The sequence below is a fragment of the Oculina patagonica genome, chromosome 4 (assembly GCF_052425735.1).
Source record: "Oculina patagonica isolate OP01 chromosome 4, crgOcupat, whole genome shotgun sequence".
Lineage (NCBI taxonomy): Eukaryota > Metazoa > Cnidaria > Anthozoa > Scleractinia > Oculinidae > Oculina > Oculina patagonica.
Window position 1 is genome coordinate 52,245,412 of NC_135761.1, and position 15,641 is coordinate 52,261,052.

The following is a 15,641-nucleotide window of genomic DNA, read 5'->3' on the forward strand; positions in this document are numbered from 1 at the left end:
GTACCCTACCGGGTATGAACCACTTGTTACAAAACACAGTACAAGGTATTAACTTACCAGGTACTGCATTAGAAATTGCTTAGCTTCTGCTAAAAACTGCTTGCTGCCTTTCACTGCAAAACAAACCAAGACAATTATGTTGCTTAAAAACAGTAAGAATTCCTAACTGCTTGAAATCAAACATGTCTGTTTAAAAATCAAATCCTGAAGGCTAAAATAAAAATAAAAACAATTCTGGAAAACCTAATCACACAATCTACAAGGATGAAGCCAGGATGAAGCGAAAACAGGTATTTGTTAAAAATTTGCTCCATAAAACTAGACCTCGTGTAGTACACCTCTAACATTTTTGTTGGGGGGGGGGGGTGGGGGGTACGACTAAGAGAAAACAAGTGAAATGGATGTGGTGTTGATTTGTACTTTTTCTTTGTTTAAGGTTTATGGTAATGAATCTGGAACAAAAGAAAATATAAATCAATTTACAGTAGTATGAAATCATTTTTGACCTGAAATTCACAAATGTCATGCAAATTTTCTTCGTTTCTCTCTCAAGAACCTTGATGGGTTTTTTACTCTAAAAATGGAACATGTTATTTTTTCATCCAGGTGAAGAAGAACTGAAAAACTCCTAACTCCACAGGTACTTCAACAGGTCGATGTAGCGCGATGCACTCAGGGTCACACGGTCTAGGTTCAAACCGAGCCCTGGCCTGGGCCATTGTACGTGTTGTGTTCTTGGGCAAGACACGTAAACTCTTACTAACAGTGCCTCTCTCCACCCAGGTGTATAAATGGGTATCAGTGAATTTAATGTTGGGGGGGGGGGGGGGGGGGCTCTGTGATGGACTGGCCAAAAACCAGAGTTTAACCTTTGGCCGCATGGACTACTAGGCGCAAAGATGGACTTTGCCTCAAAGATGGACTTTGCCTCATCTTACACAGGAAAAAGAACTGATGATTATAAGACATCAAAAGAGAAAGGGCTTTCCTTACCAAGACCACTTAGTTCAGCTAGTTCTCTTGATGGTAAATATTTCCAGTTGGATGATAGCAGTGGGGGGAACAAAATTATCAACTGAAAAAAAAGAAAAAAAAAGAATAAAAACCCTTGTTAACTGTACAAAAATCACTAAGAAGCTCTCGGCACCAATCAAAGAGTCTGGATGGGATTTAGCTGATGGCAGAGAATAATTGTTCCAAATTTTAACTGTCAGCTGAGAACTGATGCGTTTTGTAACTGATTACCGGTAACTACGACCTGAGATCTGCAAAATTACTGATAGCTGAGAAAAGGGGTTAAAATTTTGACTGATAGCAGAGTAAATAGCTGAAAATGTAGCTGATACAGCATGCAAAGAAGTAAGGGTCCACTAGCCTGGGGCTAGTGGATTTTGTGGTTGGGCTAGTAGACATAATCCTTCACTTGCCCGATGCCCAAGTGAAGCATCAGAAGACATAAGCATCATGCTCAATAGGAGACTTGTTTTTGGGCAAGTAAAAATGACTTGCGACTACCTTATTGTTACTTATTGTCGCGGGACTTTTTTTAAACGTTTTTTTTTTTGTCTTTTTATGTAAATTATGTATTTTTGGCCAAATCGCTAAAATTAAGTCCCGCAAAATATGCCCGTTCCATTTTCGCGAAATTAAGTTCCCGAGAAAATAAGTAATAATAAGGTAGTACATGCTGGCTACAGCTTGACCAAAAGGCAAGCTGGAAAGTTCATGACAATTTCTTTGCATCCTGTGATGAAATTCCAGCATCCATCCCCCCCCCCCCCCCTCCTCTATAATATAATACATAAACTATGACAAAAAAAATGTGCAGTAGATACCTCTCTGGGATCCAATCCTCCCTCTCTCATCAGACTGCCAGCCTCTGTGAAGTACCCCTCTGCCATGTAGATGAATCCAGCTTGTTGCTGTGTTCTTTTGAGAAGCTAACACAAAACCCAAAGTGAGTTCCTGTCACACACTAATATTGATTGAAATTACAAGTTTAGGTCCATTCAGATCAGGGGTGTTTACCATTTTGCAATTGGCAGAATAGACTAGTTGGAATGACTGCTGAACAATGGTATACAGTGTTTTCCAAAATCAACAAACCGACTGAAAGAGCTGGCGCTAACCATTATAATAATTAAGAGGAAATCCGCCAGGACTTCGAGTAGTTATTGGACAAAATTATGTACCAAAACTATTTACACCTGATTGCAAGCTTTTGTGTTACTGCTTCAAATATCTTATCGAAAGAAATCTTTTCTAACAACACCACACATCGAAAACATATTTTGAAGTTCCGCTGAATTCCACTGAATCGCTTAAAAGATGTAAGCTTTTGCCCATAGCTTGTGAACTTTAAATATCATTTTCTCAGACTCTGATAAGAAATTGTTGTACCAGAATAATTTCCACCTTATTGCAAACTTTTTTGTTACTGTTTCAAATATCTTATTAAAAGAAATCTTTTCTAACAACACCACACATCGAAAACACATTTTGAAGTTCCGCTGAATTCCACTGAATCGCTTAAGACGAATTTACAAAATGGCTACACGTGAGATTTTGCCCATACCTTGTAAACTTTGAAATTCATTTTCTCAGACTCTGATAAGAAATTGTTGTTGGTATTATCACGGATAATAACTTACATCTTTACCTTTTATTAAGGGTAGGAAATAACGCAATAGGATTTAAATTATTCTGGAAATTGATTTTTGTCCAACTTTAATAAATATTACTCGACTTCCTAGTGGATTCCGTCTTAAGTTCTAGGTTATCGTGCTCCTTTGATGGGAGATTGGATTATGGGGGAAATGAACAAATAAATGGTACTGATAGAATTTTCCAACAGTTCGTACCAACCAGAATGAAAGGACTACCTCAAAATGTAGTCCACAATTTCCAAACGGATTTTCCAGAAAAACTGTTCTTACTATTTGCTCTCCAACTAAGTTTTTTTTGCCCACGAACACAGAGGGCGAACACAAAACAAGGACCCTACCAGTACCTAGAAACTGAATCTGGAGCCTCTTAATCTGGAGTACAAGACACTATAACCAGATCAGGCCACTGCATCTCACACTACAAACTACAAGCAGTCATGTAAAACACTACCTTCTCATCTCTCTGAGGGCCTGTCATAGTTTCCATAGCAACATGAGCTAGCTGAAGTGCTTCACTCACTCTTTTCTCATTTAACAGCATTTGCACCTAATAAATATAAAAGTGGTAATAACTGACATCTGAATCAATTTTTGATAAAAGATGAATTCCAGTCCGTACTGCGCAATTTTGGCTGCAATGTTTATGTGAGCCTCACACGAAGGAATGTTTACAAGCAAAACTAAAAATTCTGCAACAAACTTACCTTTTTCTTCATTATTAACGCCAGATATCCTTGCAGAACAAATAATAACGAGTAGAAGAACCTTGACACTATTTCAAACCGACGTTTCAGCTCATCTGAAATTCTTGAACAAAACGAACTGTAATGGCGGACTAAAAAACTTCATGTATGCTGTCATCGAAGTGTAACGTTTCAACGAATTCAAAAGAAAAACGAAAACAAACCCCGAGTCTGCGCAGTACGGACTGGAAATCAGCTTTAACATGAATTTGAGTTACCTACAAAACAATGGTTTTAGTAACTTTTTGGCATTCCTTTCAGAATTTCCAACAGAAGTTGCCACGGTCCTATCAACCAAGCTCTTAAAACAGCCAAGCTACACCTATCAGGAAACTCACAATTTAACCAGCACTGTCTATAGATTACTGTGGTGAGCAATCACACATGAACTTCACAGCAAAATGTCTACACAGAAATTTGAGTTTTTAGTGGATGCTGTCAATCATCTTCGCTTCCTATTCTGGAGCCATTCCTTTAAATGCTCCTTTGTATCTAATCTAGGGATGGTGAATGGTCTTTTGAAAAAAGCGTGTCTCGCAAAATTTTAGCCAAATTTCAGGGGTCCTGTCATCTCGATTTTTTTTACGCCTTCTCAGAGCCTCGATTTCTTTTGCAAGGCTAAATTGGGCTCGCAGAAAAGATATCAGTCACGCAAAGTCTAGCATTTACCATTTATCACCTCTTTATCTCAAGAAAATGTAAGATTCTGTGTTCGAAACTTGTTGTTTAAGTAAACAAAATCTATATTTTTTGTTTTGTTTTCCATAACCAGAAATAAAACAAGCACAAAATTTTAAAATAATTTTGAGTGTAGATTTACTGGTCATTCAAGCATGCAAACGACTATTGAAATGCTGAACATCACAAGTACAACAAGATTTTGAAAAATTCTTCAAGACTGACTCGTCAGATTTGTTCCTCTTGTCACCTAGGATGTGTATGCTAACACAGTATGTTCAATATATTTTGGGGGGTTTTTTTTTTTATTCTTATGTTTGGAAAGGACTGTAACTTTTTGCATTTTCAGCAAAAGGCAGAGATGATTGACATCCACCAAAACTCAACTTTTTTGTCTAGACTTTTTACTTTGAAGGTCGCATGTGATTGATAACTGAAGTAACATAATAAACACTAAACATTTGTTAGGAAATTGCTTATTTTCAACAGCTTTTGTTCACAAGAGGTGATCAAAAGAAAAGCTACCTGTTTTTTAAAGGGAAGCTGCACCAAACAGTAAACCTCTCTTGGTGAACAAACAAACACCTGATTGTCGTAATTCAGCAGAATTCTTCCACCCTACAAAAACAGAACTTCAACATCAGACAAATAATTTGATTTGCAACAGTCGTTCTCGGTTTGACTCAAACAATCACAAAAAATACTCCATAAATTGCTGAATTTGAGATCTTTTGTTCCTAAATTACAATAAACTGTAAGCCAGATAAATAACGATCACTTACCTAATTGTTGATTGTGTGTTATTGTCAGATTTGGTGGGGTTTTGGGACGATTAATTTCTCACTTGCCGCTGTCACCCCTTTCTCTGGTATTGGTAGGGGGCGTGAGCTGCAAGTAAGAAATTAATCGTCCCGAAACCTCACCAAATCTGACAATAACTTACAATCAACATCAGGTAAGTGTTATCTGGCTTACAGTTATGACCGTTGCAAATTATAAACGAAGCCATCGCTTGGTCTGCCTGTGGATTTACAGTAATCATGCTAACATTGATTTGTATAAATTAAACTGTAACTAAATGTTGTGGGAATTGCTTCTTAAGTACACAAAACAAACCAGAAGGTAAGTATATGTAGGAATCGCAGAACTTTCAATAACAAATCAGAATTCAGAAAAACACTCACTTCAAATGTAGATATTTCACACAAAAAGTGATTGTCAATTTTTCCATGAAATTAAAATTAATTTGATTGAAAAATTTTAATTTTTCGCTTTTTTTAACAAATTATCGCTTTTTGTGTGATCTCTCCCAATACCGCCCCAGTAGGTGTCTGGATATATATCAAATAAATAACAAATAATAATAATATATATAATTATAATAATTACTAAATGTAAATTAATTACAAAATAACATATTTAACAAAGCTAATCATGCTAACATTGATTTGTATAAAAAAATCTCTCAGTGTTGAGATAATTGCTTCTTAAGTGCACAAATCAAACCAGAAAGTAGTTATGTGGGAATAACAGAACTTTCAATAACAAATCAGAATGCACAAACACACTCAATCCAAACGTTGATATTTCACACAAAAAGTGATTCTCAATTTTTCGACGAAATTAAATTTAATCGAAAAATTGACAATCGCTTTTTGTGTGATCTCTCCCAATAGGTGTCTGGATATATTAAATAAGTAATAAATAATAATTACAATAAAGACTAAATGTAAATTAATAAGTAAACAAAATAACATAACTACAAAGCAAAGGGAACCAGCTTTATGCATCCATGTCCCTCATATTCTAAGACAAAGTCTTTGAGGGTGAAGACTGTTTTGCAATCAATGAAAAATTATTACAGTTTTGTTAAGTTCCATAAGTAATGACAGGGCTGCAAATAACAGTCGGTCATCGGACATTGGCCGACCAAAATTTGCTCATGTCCAACGAAATCCCAAGTGTGATCGGACATGACGTCCGGACAAAATGTTTTGATCGTAAATCAGTTTACAGCAACAATGGAAAAAATTCAACCTTTTGTTTTTGGTGATGTCCGACCAAAATTTTGTTTTGTGCAACCAAGATGGTGTCTTTGTAGGACATATGTCCTTTCAAGTAAAAAAAAAAATACAGCAGAACCCCGGTAACTCGAACTCTGAAGGGAAACGTAAAACAGTTCGAGTTACCGGGGTTTCGAGTTATCGGGGTCGATTGCATATTTAATTTGCCAAGTTAATAATTGATAGTTAACTGACTTTTCAGCACTTCAGTATACGGTACTAACAGTGCAAATTGAACTTAACTTGTCAGAAACTCTAACAAGACCATACATTCTTATGATAAGAGTAGAAAATGGTTGTAAAATACGTGATCTGTTCGTTGCTCTAATCAATGGGAAACAGTGCCAAGTTGCAAGAGCCGGAATTCGAGTTATCGGGGTAAATTTGACCCAAATTTTGTTCAAGGGAAACGAAATTTAGTTCGAGTTAGCGGGGTTTTCGAGTTATCCGAGTTCGAGTTAACCGAGTAAAAATGACTGAAAAGTGGGGGTCAAATCCAAGGGAAATCGCAGTTAGTTCGAGTTAGCGGAGTTATTCGAGTTATCCGAGTTCGAGTTACCGGGGTTCTACTGTATTTGCAGCTCTAAATGACCCTCATTTCTTTCAGATTTAGCAGCTCTTTCCTTTCACTACTTTTGGAGGGTGCCAACTTTTGTGGGGGTCCCTAGCTTAGTATACATGCAAACTTTACAAGAGACATCAAAACTATGACACTTCATAAAATTTCTTGGTAGCAAACTCATACCTTAAACACAAGTGACTGCTTCTGTGACTTTTGGTCCTGCCCGATAATGCTTAAAAAAAGCCAGAGAAGCACATTAATTTGTTAACGGTTGCCTTACAATTAAACTAAGAATACTAATAAGAAAAATTACAACACCAACGACTACTTGCACCATTTGCGTACTTATCTAATATATAATACTTGCTAATACAATACTTAAAACTGACAGACATTTTGCTGGTTCGGCAGGTCATGCACTCCTCCTTATTCATTGGGAGGACTGCGAGATGTGACCAGCCAAAAGAATGTATGTGTAGGAGGTTCCCTGTTCTCCTGACCACTGATCAACAACACCTCTGGACACTATATACTTAACAGTTGAAGGCGTAAGCGCAAGAAACGCACTTTGTGTTTTGGCCAAATTGAAAATTCTCACAAACAACTCCAAATTTCGCACGCAAGTTGGTTTACGTGTGCTCAACACTGCCCTGTATTTAATTTTGCTGGTCTTTCCTTCGTTTTCGAAAAATAACACATGCAAAAAGACAAGGTTTTTGCTTGCGCGGCGTCTTTTGACTTTTCTTTTACAAACCTTTTGTTTCTCAAGACGATGAAGTCAGCTAAACTTTTAGGGTTACAGTCCTAGCCCTAACGCAAAAGGTAACCCCAAGGCCGTAGGGTCGGGATTAGAGTTTCAGGTTAGGGTTACAGACTTAGCCCTAACGCAAAAGCCTAGCCCTAACGCAAAAAAAAAAAAAAAAAAAAGTTTAACACTAACCCCAAGGGATTAGGGAGTTAAGCCGCAAGTTAAGTTTAGGATCAGAGCAGCCTCAACCTTTATAGATCGCGCTTTTAATGCAGTAGCTTTCGCGCCAGTTTGCTTGCAGCTAGCTTTTTCTGCAGTCTGTTTGCAGTTATCTAGTTTTTTTTTTCGGGCAGACTTTTCTACTCTGTTACCGTTACCGTTAGCTGTACTGAATTTGCCGAGGTGAAAGTGAAATAAAGACTATTGATGAATACGTTTGCTCGTGTTTCCATACTAGTTTTGCTTTCAGTTGAGTGCCGCCGGCTTGCTCTCACTTCTATCTCCACTCCTTACATCATCACACACTAAATCCCGCGAAAACAAGATAAATTATAGGTTTTCGTCGCACAAATTCATTGATGAATATTTAATGAAAAAATATAAAGAAATTTATAAAGAAATATAATAGAAATATAAAGAATTTTTAAAGTCTAAAACCAGGTCACTTCTCGGCACTTTGTCGCGGCAGCACCCAAGCGGATCCGCAAAACTCGCGTTGACGAAGTTCCCGGCAAGAAACCTCTTGTTTTAGACTCTCTACGCCGCCAGGCTCAAAACTACCTCGGTTTGTGCAACGTTTTTTCCGAAGCGCTAAACAGCGCTGTTGTACAAAACAAAGGCAGAAACATCACTCAGTTCTTCGAGCGATGCTGTAAACTTACGGGTATAGACTTAATGATGTCCTTCAACCACCTGGCAGCAGCACTATGCTAAAACTAACCAAAGGCTTCAAATGATTTTCAGGAACAAACGGCGATTTTTTTTTTCTCTTTCCTCTCACGTGACGCCTATCAGGTGACATCGCGTCACTATGTGTTCAGTCCAGTCCTTTCTTAAAGCGAATCCTCAAAATGGTGGATAGGAACTAAAATCATGGCTCTGACACGTTTTTCAACCTCCCCGGACAGTTAAATAACGCTAGAAGGAAAGATTTACACGCGATGTGTCAAAAAACTCATGCTGCTGGCTGACGGTGGAGAACGTAAGCTTTGCAAAACGCCTTTGTTCTTTGCATACGTAATTTCTAAAAAACGAAGCTAGATTCAGCGAATTTGAATACAGATCAATGTTAAGCACACGTAAACGAACTTGCATGCGAAATTTGGAGTTGTTTGTGACATTTTTTAAATTTGGCCAAAACACAAAGTGCGTTTCTTGCGCTTAGGCCTTCAATTAGACTACTCACCCTCGTTTTCTATGAGCGAATAGTCAACGTGGCGCAGCCGAGTTGACTATCACTCATAGAAAACGAGGGTGAGTAGTCTAATTGTTTTAGTAGAAACTCTAAAGGATTGCAGTCCAAAACCTACAATTTTGTGCACTTTGAAGACAAAAATCAATAAAATTTACCGCTTTAAGAGCTACGCGCGCGCTGTCTATCGGCAAATAGAAAACAGTGGGAGAACCAATCAGATTTGCGGATTTCCAATAGAACACAGCTGAGTTTCTACTACAGTCAGATAACATAAATCCCTGCCCCAAATACATTTATAAGTTCCAGAAAATATCCATTACCAACCCACACGGAAGACCACTGGAAATTTCAAGGGAGCAGAGGATCTCAAAAGCCAAAATTAAAAAAATAAATAAATAAAGGGTAGGGAGGAGTTGAAACAAAAAAGAAAAGAACTTCCATGGTGGGTATGGATACTTTCTGGAACAACACAAATCATGTGACATTTGAGCTTATTTAGAGTACTTGTAAAATGTAGTTTCTGTAGTACCTGTGAACAGAGATAGAGTTTGCTCCCAGTGATATTGCATAAGGAAAGGAATATCCTAGAGCCAGCAGTCTTTCTGACCAGCTGAGTGGTGCTCTCTGAGAGGTGCCTTCTGAGGTTACAAACATGCCCATAACATCTGTGGGACCATTCAATAGAAATTCTTCCTGCAGGGCAAAATGGAGAATTTTTCAAATAACAATCAATGTCATATTTCTGCACACTGCAAGTACAGCATACACGCAAAAAAAGGTAACACGTTAAGTGGACGTTTGATCCTAGTTGTCCATACAGTCGGTGCTTAACTAATTTTAGCCAGTTTCTATAACATTAAGCGACTAGGAGTATTTCTAACCACCTTCCCCTCCCCAGATAGGATGCCAGTACATCAGAGGGTTACCTTCCAGCCTTTAATCTGCCAGTACCCATATAAACCCAGTACAAAAACCCTCTTGTGAAAGTGGTATCGTGAATATTCTCTGGAATAACACAGTAAATCACCAATCACTGCCAGGGAAACCACTTACCATTCCAACCCCCATGACAAGTCCCTTTGTCACCTCAGCCTCATAATGAAATAGCTCTTGAACCTGTTAGGGTGAAACAAGTAATTTCTAATTATTAAGTACAATAAATGTCACATCTCTTTTGCACACTCAAATCTTTCCCTATAAACTTTAAACAGATATCAATCTGAAATGTTCCAAACTGAATGTAGCTCTGTGGAACAGGGCTTGTAAAAGTCCCATCTGGTTGTCAGGGAGAAGTAGATAATTTCCCTGCCAGGCAATTACTTTTCATGCTCATTTGCCCGTTGATCATCCTTGGAGACCCAGGGGCAGTTAGTGGGGCGAGACGATGGAATAAACCGGGCAGAAATCGTAGCGACGAAAGTTTTCAAGAACACCCCTGGGTCTCCGAGGATGCCTGCCAATGGGCTGGGGACCCTATGGGCAAATAGAACTAAATCAGGTCACATCTCCAACATTTCTCGACTTATAGAAGAATAGATTGCACAAAGTTTGATGTCTAATAAACCTGAAATTACAATTTAAAACATTCTCTACGAAAGCTTGAGCTAAAAGAGTTAAGACATGTATCTATCAGTGGATAGAAAGTCAGAACTGTTCAGTGGGGTGACATTGATTGTGCACGCAAAACGATTTAATTTTTACATTTTTACAAGCGCAATAAACAAGTGATTTTCCTTTCTTTTCCTTGTAGTAATTTCTAAAAGGAATAGAAAAGTTTGGAAGAATACGAACAATGGAAACACAGCATTTCACATTCTCCCAAACTTTCATTTAATAAGTTTCTAAAACTTGATAGAAACACAGAAATTGTTTTCTTTTCTCTAATTATTATTATAATAATACTACCTTGCCAGACAGTATGTTCACCATACAGTAACGATGTTGATTTGCTAGAGCCACACACACTGCACCTCCATCAACTGCCTAAAGTGATTTTTTTTTTCACAAGATAAAAGAAAGGAAATTTACAGTCAGTGCACACCACACAAACAAAAATTATTAAAATAAAGTATTAAAAAAAGAAAAGAAGAAGACCCTTACCATGTGTAATGGAGGTTCTGGCAGTGGGATTTCTTTTAACGGAATTATCTTGTCTTCAGTTACTGAGAGAATATGAACAGCTTTTTTCTTGGAAAGGGTCATGCAGACCTGCAAATACATTGTAAGTAATAATTACTGACAATTTTCCACTTGAAGTATCTACAGTAGGTGCTTCATTATCATCAAAAATATTTGATTTTATTTCCTCTTAATAATAAATAATAACAAAGATAATCTTTATGCAGGAGGCTCGGCTCAGCGAAGTGGTTTTCAGGGAGGTCGAAATAAAATTTACAGCATTAAAAATAAATGAATAATAAATAAATAATAAAAATAATTAATTATCAATTGACTAATTATTACAGAATTTATAAATTATTAGAAATGTCTAAAAAATACAGCTTAAAATGGGTAAAAACTGAGCTAGCTATAATCTGAGATCTAACAGTTTGTTAAAAAAAGAAATGTCAACATTTAGTTTGAGTGAATTCCAATCCTTTAAAGCACTGTATTTGAACATCTGCTTCCCCCAGTTCTTAAAACTGAACTTTTGGGAGATGGAGGTCATGGCATCGGCGAGTAAAATGTTCATTAGTTAAACACTGCCTTATGCACCACATGGCATAACAAGGGCTATTGTAATTTATTAACTACCGGTAAGTAATTAATTATTTAACGAGCTTGGCTTACTAGTACTACTAATAAAATAATAATAAATTATCGGTGCTGGTAATTGATTTGTAAGAGAGTAAGGGCCTCTTTACATGAGAGCCGAGATGAGTTTCATCCCAGGATGAATTTCGTCCCGGGATGAAAAAAAATCATTTTACATGAGCCTGTTCTTCCCAGGATGCTGGGACGTAAGTCGTCCTGCCCAAGTTGAATTCATCTCGCCCGTGCTTACATTACATTATATTTCATCCCGGAAAGACTGTTTACATGGCGTTTTTCATCACGTTTCATCCCGGTGCTAAGAACAGGGATGAAATCGTCCCAGGATGAGTTCATCCCGGGATGAAATCATGTATCATGTAAACAGCAACAAGACAAGAAAATGACAAGACACCAACTTGAAGATGAATTTATCCCGGGACGAAAGTCATCCCAGACGAAAACTCTCATGTAAAGAGGCCCTAAATGTTAGTTGACAGCGTAATGCCTAAGCCAATGAATGAACATTAAATAAATGTGATTTAATTACTAATCAGTTATAGGATCAGACTGTCATGGACACACCTCAACAGCAAAAGGATCAAACATGTTTGGATTATCATTTCTACAGATGGCCGTCACCTGAAAAGCAATAATCCAACAAATCAATATCTAATCAACAACTCATCTCCTATGCAGTCGTTATTTATCGCAATTTTTTCTGAGCAAGATTTAGCCACAATTAAATTAAACGATTTTATGAAAATTAAAAAAAAGCAATTTTAATAAAAAGCGAAGTCAGCACAAAGATGGAAATAATGTTCAGCTGCAATAGAACAAAGTCACTTGAAATTGAACGAACACTATCATTGTCAAAAAGAAAAAAGAGAATTGGAAATGTTAGAAAATGGGTCCTCGTCATGGAAATCAGTCGTATGCCTGCGATTTCAGCTCTCTCCCAACCCTTCTTAATTGTTGCCCTGTTGATATTTAATTTTGTGTTCCTCTGGCGGGCGGGGGTTTTAATTTAACGTGTACTGGTATTAAATTTGACAGAGGCAAATTTTAGCGAGTACTAAATTTAGCGATTTTCGACCAACTCACCAAAAACGCTAAAATTAGTAGCTGCTAACAATAGTATCAACAACCAGAGATAAAAAAATAAGGTAATTTTTACTTGACTCTTAAGGGGACTACTGCTTAGGTTGTTGAAACAATCATAGTCACCTATCCAATAAGTCTTGCTGAAAACTTAATCATCACCTGGGTGATTGCACTTGACTAATTACTGTTTGTTATTGAATCAATGGGAATTTTGATGTTCTTAGAACAGATACTTAAAGTAAGTAATACATGTACAGGCAACGTTTTCTTACTACTTGACATACAACAATGTACACTGCACTGCAAATTGAAAAGCATTTTCTGCAGTCGTATAATGAGTGGTAGCAGATCGATAAAAGAGGTATCACACACGTAAAAATGATATCTACACATGTGTGATATCATTTTTGACCAATCAGCTCGTAGAGTTTGCCATGTTTCAATGTTTATCGATATTAAGTCAAAACATCTTCAGATGGTTGCTTGGAGATATGAAAATCGTCTCATGTTCAAAACCGATATCTCCTCGTTCCTCACTCGTGAGCTATTGATTTGAACACTCAAAGATAACTTTCATATCTCCACGTAACCATGTATTATCCTCTATGTTTTGCATGTAACAACCCATGTTGCAAGTTGCAGCAACAATAATGTTGCACAAAGTTGCTTCATTGTCAGTCAGCCACTGGTCTGGGTTATGCTTATTAAAAATAATGTACTAAAGAGACAGACCAATCCTCTCATACATACCCCTTTAAATCTGTCTTTAAATCCTGTGGCAAGAAACTGCAAAATAATGGAAAAGTTAGCCAGGAAAGAGACAAACATACAGCATTTTTTTCAAGCCCTGTTTAATTTCGGCCTAATAATCATTATTTTTCAATCTTGTAAAACATGCTCACTCAGGGATATAAATAAATAGCAAATTAATCATTAAAAAATTTATATTAAGTGATTGTTTAGATCTTCTGATTTTAAAGAAACTGAGTACAGCTGTATAGCCAAATTTATTATTGTTGTTTTCAGTGTATCATTGCCTCACAAACTGAGCTCAGCATTGATAGCTAAATTGTAGCTTATTATGGCAGGCATAATGCATAAATAATTATTAATATCAAATGCCCCATTAATCTATGGTATCGTGAAAGTTAACTGTTAGTGGCTGCCGCTCACCTCCAAGCCAAACATGGAAAACATCAAAATCCCACCTAACAAAGAATGTTGACAAGAAATGATTAACAAAAGAAATAAATGTGTGTACATGTGTTTAGTGTGTTTCCTTATACATGACTTGTCAAGGTTCATATTCTGCAATTAATAAGTAACCATATTAGACAATTTAATGTCAAATGAAACAAAATAAAGCACCATGGTACAAGCTATACATACACCTGCACAAGTCATTAACCCTTGAAGTTTTATTACTTTTTCCTTGGTGGCCATTTGGCCACCGACGCTCAAGTTTGGTCGCCAGTGAAAAATTTAAATCACTAAAAATAAAGCTTGCACTTCAATCCTTCTCAAGTTTAGTCGTCAGCTGGTGACTTCGGTTTCAATTTAGTCACCAGCCAAAATTTAGTCGCCATGGAGACTAAAATGGCCTTAACTTGTAGGGTTGGTATAAGCTTGGATATAAAAAATGAAAATATGCCCACTAATAATTATACATAATAAACTTCTCAAACTTCAAAGGAAAGAGATAAATAATCCACCAATCGACAGGAGCACATCAAATTTACAACTCACCATCACAAAGAACAAGAAGTCTGTTTATAGCTGGAGCTGTCAAAACCTGCTGTATGGGCTTTTTCTGAAACAGAGAATAACACTGTAAACCAAACATTGTTATAGCACATTACATGTAGCAGTAAACTGTGGTTAAACATGATTTAGTAGACACCAAGACCTGTTCTTTTGAAATTCCGTGAATCTGATTGGTTCTCCTACTGTTTTCTAGTTAACAATTACACAGCAAGCTTGAGGTCTCAATCGGCTGATTGTTGGCGAGAGACATTTCCCCAAGCCAACTTTAAAAGGCAATAGAACCCGAGAGCAAGCCATCTAGTTGTTTTAGCATAACCCAAAAAGCAATCTATTAAACACAAAATATTGCTAAAAGGTTTTGATTGATAAATTCAGAAAAAAATAAAAAATGACACCTGCGTAGCCAATCAGATTGCACATTTTGCCAATAGTCAGCCGCTGGTTATGCTAATCACCAATAGAACACAATCAAGTGTGAAAAAATTATATAAATAATTCTTAATTTTTGGCTCAAAAATACCAAAAATGTAGGCTTTGGACTGTGATTCTTTAGTCTAACAGTGTCTAATAAAACAGTAAGTCTACTTGCCCCCTTTTTCTATGAGCAATAGTCAACTTGGCTGTGTCTCTTTGACTATTCCCTCATAGAAAACTCAGGCTTGTAGTCTATTTTGTTAAATAGGACAATGCAGGTACAGTGTTTAAACATCAAAGTTTGTGTGTAAAAAATTAAAAGTTAAATGCTGATGTCTTATTTTAATAGACCATATTCACATTCTAGGTATTGGACTGGAACAAGCTTGCAATGGAGGCAAATTCCGGTAATCTTTTCAAATGCAAATCACATGTTCAGCACTTTTTATTGATATTCCCCCGCATCAGCCTCCATTACAAGCTAGTTCCAGTGCAATACCAAGAATACAAATATCACCTATTATAAACATCTGAATTAACAAACCATTCCCAAATGTTTACAAGCTTGAAGTCTTGACTGGAATGTTGTCTTTCCCAGTGGTGAAACACCTTCATCAATCACATAATTAAGGACAAAACTGTATTTTGAAAAATAAGAAAATAAACACGTGTTCAGTGTCAAAGTTTATTAATAATTAATTAATCTTCTGGGTCCTGCTTTTCAGAAACCGATT

At 36.8% G+C, this 15,641-nt stretch overlaps 1 protein-coding gene across 2 annotated transcripts in view; it reads right to left on the reverse strand.

Moving 5' to 3' along the window:
- LOC144650593 (transforming growth factor-beta receptor-associated protein 1-like) overlaps positions 1–15,641 on the reverse strand; it is a 28,956-nt gene that overhangs the window by 10,149 nt on the left and 3,166 nt on the right. For both annotated transcript variants that reach the window (XM_078510303.1, XM_078510302.1), the window contains exons 3-17: positions 15,452–15,545; positions 14,476–14,539; positions 13,903–13,937; positions 13,480–13,515; positions 12,211–12,267; positions 10,975–11,082; positions 10,780–10,857; positions 9,928–9,990; positions 9,404–9,567; positions 6,896–6,944; positions 4,613–4,705; positions 3,118–3,213; positions 1,836–1,940; positions 994–1,075; positions 58–113 (exon numbers count right to left, since the gene is read on the reverse strand). In XM_078510303.1, coding sequence (XP_078366429.1) covers positions 58–113; positions 994–1,075; positions 1,836–1,940; positions 3,118–3,213; positions 4,613–4,705; positions 6,896–6,944; positions 9,404–9,567; positions 9,928–9,990; positions 10,780–10,857; positions 10,975–11,082; positions 12,211–12,267; positions 13,480–13,515; positions 13,903–13,937; positions 14,476–14,539; positions 15,452–15,545 — 1,180 coding nt within the window. The remainder of the gene's footprint in view (positions 1–57; positions 114–993; positions 1,076–1,835; positions 1,941–3,117; positions 3,214–4,612; positions 4,706–6,895; positions 6,945–9,403; positions 9,568–9,927; positions 9,991–10,779; positions 10,858–10,974; positions 11,083–12,210; positions 12,268–13,479; positions 13,516–13,902; positions 13,938–14,475; positions 14,540–15,451; positions 15,546–15,641) is intronic.